Source organism: Sinocyclocheilus anshuiensis, unplaced genomic scaffold (assembly GCF_001515605.1).
Source record: "Sinocyclocheilus anshuiensis isolate Anshui unplaced genomic scaffold, SAMN03320099.WGS_v1.1 scaffold416, whole genome shotgun sequence".
NCBI classification, from domain to species: Eukaryota; Metazoa; Chordata; class Actinopteri; order Cypriniformes; family Cyprinidae; genus Sinocyclocheilus; species Sinocyclocheilus anshuiensis.
The window spans coordinates 713,416-722,790 of NW_015554105.1; the positions used below are offsets into that span (position 1 = coordinate 713,416).

The 9,375-nt window shown below is 38.9% G+C and overlaps 1 protein-coding gene across 4 annotated transcripts in view; it reads left to right on the forward strand.

The window, feature by feature from the left end:
* Positions 1-9,375, forward strand: part of LOC107669704 (cytoplasmic polyadenylation element-binding protein 2) — a 27,832-nt gene that overhangs the window by 8,405 nt on the left and 10,052 nt on the right. For 2 of the 4 annotated variants that reach the window (XM_016462056.1, XM_016462057.1), the window contains exons 3-4: positions 1,360-1,450; positions 6,279-6,329. In XM_016462056.1, coding sequence (XP_016317542.1) covers positions 1,360-1,450; positions 6,279-6,329 — 142 coding nt within the window. The remainder of the gene's footprint in view (positions 1-1,359; positions 1,451-6,278; positions 6,330-9,375) is intronic. The other 2 variants (XM_016462058.1, XM_016462059.1) reach the window with 1 other exon arrangement.

A 9,375-nucleotide genomic window follows, 5' to 3' on the forward strand; every position in this document is an offset into this window, starting at 1 on the left:
TATATATATATATAAACTTTTTTCCACTCTAAAGAATCTTTTCTGCAATGTAAATATTTCATGGATATTAAAGGTTCTTCATGAAACCGTTGCTTTCAAAAAAGAACCTTTTATTTTAAGAGTGTATAAAACCTTTTTTGTGCATTTTTAATCTAATTTTGATAGTTTTGTTATTCATACTACACATTGTTGGAGCAGTATGGTATTCCGAACATATAACATGTCCATTTTCTCACCCAACACCAAAGTGCACGTCTTCAGACCTAATAATTTTGTCAAGGTGCTTTCATGCTTGTTTGGTCTCAACACAGAGTGTTTTATATATATTATGTATATATATATGTTATATATATAATATGTATTTTCCATTAGAATGACTGTATTTATTATGGAAATTATATACTTAAGTGTGAACTGAATGTAATGTTTTCGGACACTGTTGCAATTTAGTACATTTAAAATTTGAACGACAAACTGCTAGTATAATCAAGTACTTTACATATGTTTTAGTATGTTAGCCAGCACATCAAAATAAGTGTACAACAGTTAAATTGTTAAATTTAAGATGATAATTTTTGGAAATATACTTTAAAACTTTAAATTTGATATCACAAGTGCACTTTTACAAAGTCTATAAGGCACTTAGCCATGAAAGAGTGCTCTTTAAGTACACACAAGCAGCCTTTTATTAATATTATCTGTAAGTACACTACAAGTGCACATTCAATGCAAAGTCCATTTCTTTTTCAGAAGTGTGTTCATAATGAGGGTCTCCTGTGTTGAGCCTGAAGTGTGTGTGAGCGTGTGTTTCCTGTGATGTACACACACAGGTCCGTGAGGGCCAGTGGGTGGCGGAGAGCTGTGTTTATGTTCACATTCCTTCTTGGGCTCATTGCGGTAATGACGCAGATATCTTGTGGCATGTTGTCAGGCAGGTGTTGTGATGTTGTGACCGGGAGATGGGATGCCGAATCTGCAGAATAGAAGAGGGATATTGTGGTAATGCAGCTGAAAAACAAAAACAAGCAACACACACAAATCTGCCACACATACGCTGGTTTCGTTCTGCCTAAAAACAGCCACGCGCCGAGACTAGTTTGGCTGAACCTTCGGTCCAAAATACACTAAACCTAACAAAGCACCCTGGTTAATTCCATTCGTGACAGCTCTACAAACAACATTCCAGCGGCCATACCAGCATTCAGTCTGCCGCAGTATTCAGGGATTCAGAGGTGACCTGCGTACTGGCAGCCCACATTCCCTGCGTTCTGGTGTGCCTGCTTGCATTAGTGTGCTGCATGCAATCCCATAATTCTGTACCGCACATACTGACACGTTCCTCAACTCTCTCTTCCTCAGGATCGCTCCAGGATGTATGACAGCTTGAACATGCACTCGTTGGAGAGCTCCCTGATCGACATCATGAGGGCGGAGCAGGACCCTCTGAAGGGTAAGATCCATTTCCTGTCGCCATGAGAGTCTCATAAGGCTTTTAAAGACAGAATACATGTTCAGTACGGAAGTTGAGGACCGATTTCACGATATATGGCTCATGTTATGATTTAGCTTATTTTCTTTACTTTTTGATTGATGGAAATAAAAAGGGTATAATTGAGAAGGCTGTGTTGAGCTTTGCGACGGCCACTGTTGGTTCTAGATGTTTCTATATATCTAAAAGTGGGGTTATAAAACAGATATTTGGGCTCTAAAATCTGATCAGATGACATTCATAGAGGTTGTAAAATAGCCAGTGTGCACACACCTGTGAACACACAGTAGTTAAAGGTGCACTAAGCGATATTTGCCAAATGATGTTGATATTTAAAAGCAGCAAAACAAACACGCCCATACCCCAACAGGACCTCGCCCTTATTTTGATAACTCCGCCCCACACATACGTACACAATCCTGGCAGCGACGATGGCAGAATCTGCTATGCTTGCCGACCGTAGCATATTCAAGCAAAAGCCAACACAGATAAGTTTTGTGAAACAAAGCAAGATCAACACAACTCACCTATCAAGAAGAAACAAAGCAACCTCGGCGTCTGATTCCAGGCCTTCCCGCTCCATGAGCTTCTCCACCGCTGGAAAGCTGCACCAATATTTACACGGGTCCTACCTCTTGCCTGATCGTAACCCTTCTTTTTAATGTTTTGTTCCTCTGAAATGTTCCTATTTTTTTATCTGCCATCTCTCGCTATCTATAGTCGATCTGCTGATATCCGTCCTGTGCACTCACTGAGTGCTCTCTTCTCCCGATCATTACTAGACACGCCCCTTACTGCTGATTGGCTGCGAGTGTGTTTTGGGACCGACACTGTGGTCAAAAGCGTTTTTCAAAAATCGCTTAGTGCACCTTTAAATTAACATAATAATGCACAAACGTGTTGCATCTTTCATTTTTTGTCTTGTAACAGTTCTTTATTCATAAATTAATCTAACTTAAGCAATAAGCTACCTGTGGCTGTGTGAAATAGTGAGTTTGCCATGGTGAATGTCAGTATGAAATCACAGTTTTATTTTGTTCCCTACTTATTGTGCAGTATTCAACATATCATTACTCCAAATATCTTTCAAATATTTAATCAAGATTGAACTCTTGTGGAAAAAGTACACTTTAGCATATATTAAAAAAAAGTACTTATTACAAAAATAATAGACTTTAAAAATAGACTTAAGTATGAACTGAATGTAATGTTTTCCGACACACAATTGCATGTTAATTGTTGTTTAAATTTATATTAAATGCAATTAGGTGAACTTTTTGACCCCGTGAAGTAAGACTTAAGTACATCTTTATATGTAATTTCATAAATACTTCTATTGTCTTTGAAATATGGTTAAAGTGAAGTGCTGAATGTACTGACAAGCATTTATGCTAAACTAAAATTTACTTTAGTGTAATTTTTATTGATACTTGTGTGTCATATATTTAAATATATTTATAATTACACATTTGTAATGCTCCGGTTGCAATTGACTACATTTAATATATTTTATAACTTTAAATGTATGTAAAATAACACAACGATTAAATTATAATCAATTACTTTACATGTGCTTTGGTATGTTAGTCAACACATCAAAACAAGTGTACTTCTTTAAAGCACAACAAAAGATTCTTGAAACATAATGATTTAAAATGTACTTTATTTCAAAGTGCACATTTTAAAAGTGTGCTTAAGTGTGTTAAACAGTCATGAAAGTGTCTCTCTTCAAGTACATTTTAATGGGCTTTTATTTCATTAATTATATTATCTATGCATACAGTTTTTTTTTTAAATATACTTTTATAAAATATTCTACAAGTGCACATTCAATACACTTTAGTGCACTTCTTTGCTAGGCCTCTGAAATGACTTTTCCTTCATCACAAATCTCGCGTAGTTTCCAGCCCTTCCCTTCAACCTCCTCCGTATATTTTGTTATCTTACACCCACTTTTCCCCATTAAGTGAATTCTCAGTGGATACGATCAAGTCCCTTAGCATTTTATGTTGAAGGTTTCAAGTACTCCATGCTCTAGGGCTGCACAATTAATCAAATTTCAAAGCACGATTACAATTACGGATGCCACAATTACGTAATCGTTCAAATTCCACTTATGTTATTCTGCATGCTTAAGATGTGTTTTTTTTTTCTACAGGTTATGTTTTAAGGGTTTTAATTCTAGTTTTAATATAACATTATAATATGCATATTTTTTTGCTTTTTTATTTAAATTAGAAACCATTATGATTTTTGTCATAATCGTGCAGCCCTACAGTATGCTCCATGGTAAAATCACTGTAATGCACTGTCTGTCGTGGCCTTTTGCTTTATTTAAACCCAAGTATCGTTCAGTGGGAGCTGTTTTTGTGTTGAGCGGTGTGTCTCTGTGTCATAGGAGGGCAGAGAGGTGCGTGTGGTGCTGTGATCAGGGTGTGGCACTGCGCTACACTCACTCTCTGTCTGCTTCTCTCACTGGAGCTTCTCGCTCAGCCTGCTGGAGCAGATGGACCAGACACATGGGGCGGCACCTACTGCAGAGACCGAGAGAGAGAGAGAGGGAGAGGGAGAGGGAAGGGTGTGGGTACGGCCTATATTTAGCGCAGGACACACTCTGCCATCCTGTGTTTGACAGATAAAGGACAGGAGAGTGAGTGAGGGTCTCTATGGTTTACACAGGCCCTGCTTTAAAGTCAACATGAAACCTTATTTATGTTAACACTTGATCGTGCATGATTTATAATGCAGCCGTTCTAAATTATTGCCTCAGTTGACACTATAATTTAATGCTGGTTACTGTTAATGTAATAAAGGTTACAGCAATAACAGCAAATAACAATATATAATAAAAATTGTATAATTTGGAAAGACCGGGATGCTCTGGAATATTCTGTTTCAGTCAGGAAGTATGGAAGTAATATAACTTTCTAATGACATTTCATGTTGACTTTAATCTGTAAATTATGGGGTTAATAGTACAAAACAACCAGATTATGATCTAAATGTTTTATTAGCTAAGCTACCTGTGCTTTAGCTTTTCAAACATGCTGTCGTGCGCTTAATCGAACAGATCATGGGAGATGTCCTGAGCGAACCACTCCTAAGAAACCTGCTTAATAAACGACGGCTCGGTTAATGGGTCGTCACGAGCGGTTGCCGGCATCAGGGAATGTGCTGACACCAGCTAAAGCACTCAAAACAACACAATGCTGTTGAAATATTAAACACTTGGCAGACTTGGCTTGTGATGCTGTTGTGTGTAATCAAAAAAGCAGATGAAATGAAACAATAGTTTGATTCACTGTGGATAGACGACAGGAGCTCTGTGAAACATTGTAATGTCTCTAGGAGCGTCCACGTTTAATAATCGGACAACAGATGGTGTGTGTGTGTGTGTGTGTGTGTGTGTGTGTGTTTTTGTGTTTGCCGGCATCAGGGAATGTGCTGACACCAGCTAAAGCACTCAAAACAACACAATGCTGTTGAAATATTAAACACTTGGCAGACTTGGCTTGTGATGCTGTTGTGTGTAATCAAAAAAGCAGATGAAATGAAACAATAGTTTGATTCACTGTGGATAGACGACAGGAGCTCTGTGAAACATTGTAATGTCTCTAGGAGCGTCCACGTTTAATAATCGGACAACAGATGGTGTGTGTGTGTGTGTGTGTGTGTGTGTGTGTGTGTTTGTGTGTGTTAAGAGGACTTGGAAGAATTACAGCTGATTCTCTGTGTACCTGGATGATTTCTAAAAAATCTGTCAGACAAGATTATGGATAAATCTCAGGACAGCATGTGCAGGTTTTCACATTTGACCCCAAAATCAAACAGAAAAAAAAGAGAATTTATATTTAGCATACAAAAAAAAAAAAAAAATTAAGCCCTGCAGCCCTTGCAATTTCAACAAAATCTAATCTATGGGTGACAAATCAGCAGAATTTGCAACAACAATGTGTAATGCATCACAGAAAACCAAACATTTATATTTGCCCTTCCCTCTATCTGACGGGGCCCCTCGCTCTGGCTGGGCCCTTCATCCTAACCATCCCCCTTGTTACAGAGCCCCTGACAAACACAGATGCAAAGTGAATTTTTCTATGTCTTAAGTGCTCACGGTTCTAACTGGGATGTGTTATGTGACAGAGCTTCAGAGATTTGACGCTCTGTGTTTGCATGTGTCATGTGACCGGGGTCAGACGTAAGGGTGACCTAGTAACACAGCAAAGCTAGTTCATCATTTCTAGAAACATTCCTCATGAGGGACAAGGGTTCCCTTTCAAAACCCACTGAGTCTCTTTGTTGTCCTCTGCTTTATCAGGCAGAATCCCAATGGAAATAGAACTTCTTAAGGCCTGTTTATGTAAATTATAACTATAACAATAACTATATTAGCATCCATATCAGCACACAACCTCATTCTGTTTATTATAAGCACACACTGCAGTTTTGTCGTTTACAGCTTTAAATGCTCAGTATCTTTTAATTCTGGGGGATTCTGATTGCTTGATTCTGATTGGTGTTTTTATCATTCATTAGTTGGAAAAAAAGCCGTTCTGAAAGTGATTCAATTAACATGTTGCTAAGCCAATGATATGATGTTTAATAAAACGCTACCAGAAATGCAAAGGTTGTTAGCTGGTCTGTTCCAGTGAGCTTGTAGCAGTGCAATCTGGGATCTAGATGCTTACAAATGCTCCCTACATAGGCAGCTTTGTAGGTTTTGTAACACTGGCATGTGGCTGTATGTTTCATACTGCTCTCTCTCTCTGTCTCCCTCTCTCATGTTCAGGCCGTGTGGGATGCCCCCACCCAGGCACTGACAGCCTACTCATGCTCAATGGTAATTATGACAGTGAGCTACAGTTTATTTTTTCTTTTCTTCTGTCTGTAATACACTCATATGTAGCAGAGGCCATCTTTAGAGACAGTCCTACCAATGTAGGCCTGGAAATTACATATTTTAAACTTAAAAGTGAGTTAAAAAACTGCTTAAAACAAGTTACTATTCCCAGAGGTGTGACGTACTTGTACTAATTTGTGTATTTTAGCATGAATGGATGTCTGTTAGCATTTAGCATCTAGCATCCAGGGCCACAACTATTTTTTTTTTTATTCTAGTAATTATATTACTATTTAATTGTTACAGAAATTATGTTAAACCTTAAAGTTCTGCCCAGTCACACCTTGGAGCATTGAAGGTTACTGTACCTTTGGACCATTGGGCCACAATAATAATTTTAAAGATATGTTTTATAATTAAAGTACCAATGTAGCCTGGGGCTTGATGTCTTCATCTGTGTTTCTGAAATCCTCTGCTCAGGCATGTTCTTCGGTTTAAAACTGTCATACTTATTAGTCATAATGCTGTGGTTTGGCTCACTTTGCCACTCAAATGTTCTCACTTAAGTCATTTACGGTGATGTATTGTTTGTTGCCTTAATGTTATTTTACACATATGTTCCTGATGTTTTTGCACCTGAGTAGTTCTATAATGGAATTTCAACAATTTAGCATTTTACTTTGATACATGGTGAGGTAATCCTGTCTGACCAATCAGCTCGCTGCATCCAGACGGAGCGTCTGCCAGTTGGGCTCCATCCATTTTTAGCCAGCATGACTGAACTCTTGCTGCTTGTGTTTGGCTGAGCTGATATTCGGTACGCTCGGTTTGGATCACAGTCTCTGAAGCTGTGCACGATTGTGCTTTGCTCTCTTGTGATGACATATTTCAGTAACAGCTGTTGCTTTCTTTTTTGGATAATTGGATCATCATAGATTATACTCTAAAAATAACTGTCGTTGTAGACAAAAGCCTTCATTTTGTTTGCTTTGTGTCTTTAATCAGTGGTGTTTACTAAGGGTGTATTCACACCTGTCTTGTTTGGTTCGATTGAATTGAACTCAAGTTCGCTTCCCCCCTTGGTGCAGATCATTTGGGCAGGTGTGAATACAGCAATCTCACTCGTGTGCAGACCAAACAACCACACCGAGACCCAGCTGAAGAGGTGGTCTCGGTCCGGTTCTAAATGAACTCTGGTACGCTTGAGAATTTCTGTCCAATGAATGGATGACCTTTAGCACACGTGTAGTTTTGTTTTGCAATTTCTGGTTCACTTGCAAAAAGGGCAGTGTGAAAGCGAACCACACCAAACAAAAAAAAAAACAACATTGTATTTGGTCCGGACCAAAGCAAGTGAACTAGCGGACTTTCCTGGTGTGAATACACCCTAAGTCAGCCATCAGTATTACTATTACTCATATTTAGGGTTAGTGACCTTAACAAACCCCTAACCAGAAATATTACACAGTTTTTGTCTGGTGGACCTCCATAGAGGTACATTGATGGATTGACCTGAGCCATATTTAGAGACTAGATTATCAGTTTTGGGAATAGACTTTGAATCGGTCTGGTGGTCGACCAGTATAGCTTTTTCTGATGGCCGATGCCAAAATCTTAGGGAGCAGGGTGGTCCATATAAAGTGAAATATGTGATCAGCCTATTTAATCCAGAGGCCTTTAACCCTACTCCTGGAGACCCAAGTTCTGTCTGAAATCGCTTACCGTCTAGTAGGTGCTAGGTTTGGGTTAAAACTTAATTGGCGACCTTTAAAAGTATGTTCTATATAGTATGAATTTGGGAAGTATGAATGAATTTGGACATATTACATCTGCCATGTTGTTACTGTCATGTGATTTAACAGCGTCAGTTGCACCATTTCACTGCCATTCATAAATCCTCTCCCGTGGCCTCATGGGATAGTACAGTGTCCACTGGATGCGCACTTTAGAATCTCGGAAGGTCATCCGGGAACTTTTCACCTACTGTTTTTTGAATACAGTGAATTTGGACATGCTATTCTTTTCACATACTGTTTTCACCTACTATATATTTGGATGCAGCACTGCCGCAAAGTTTAGCTCCAACCCTCATTAAACACACCTGAACCAGCTAATCAGTGTCTTTGGGACCACTTGAAAAATCACAGGCAGGTATGTTATAGCAGGTTGGAAATAAACTGTGCCAGACATTGGGTCTCCAGAAGCAGGGTTTAAGACCAAGATAGTAAATCTTCAGTTTCTTTTTCAGCTGTGACGCAAATGGCAGGGCCAGTGTTAGCACGTTGTGGAACAACTAAGTAGTGCAAAAAAAAATAAAAATTGTTGCATGTACAAGCTGAGTGTGCAGAGTATATGCAGTTGGAAAAATCGGGCTGTACAGTAAGCATATACTGTGACGATGACAAAATTTATATCACGCGCACTGTACACGAACCCTAGTGTACGTGTAAAAATTCTGTGAGCATTAGGGTTGGGTACCGAAACCCGGTACCAATACAGCACCGGTACCTATGTAACCGGTATGTACTAGAACCGAATCAGAACGCAGATTTCGGTGCCTCATTTCGGTGCCATGCCTGAGCGATCGATTGAAATATTTCCTCCAGTTCTCCGAAATGGACGTAAGAAGCATCATCACTGGCACCGCATGTGAAAAATAATTTCCCGACTGAGAAAATGCACGTGAACTCAAGTCAGAAAGCTCTAATAATACAAATCCAACACATCTTTGTAGTAACGAGAGTGTCCATGTTGTTTTCACATTCCGATTTAAAAGCACAACTCGGGAAATGAGAGCATCCGAGGAGCGCGTGAATGCAGTAATTACACTTGCTCTTATTGCAGCAGGTAGCCTTTCGTTAACTAAGCTAAACATGCTTGAATTAAAATGCCTAAAGCTAAACCTCCCTTGTATTCACATTTCTAAACCTGTTGTCCAACAAAAGAGAACATTATAACCGTTTTACTCCAAAATACCAGTCAAATGCTTCCTTTTGTGATCTGATAGGCTTCTTGTCACAGAATGAGGCAGAAAATATGTTCCATA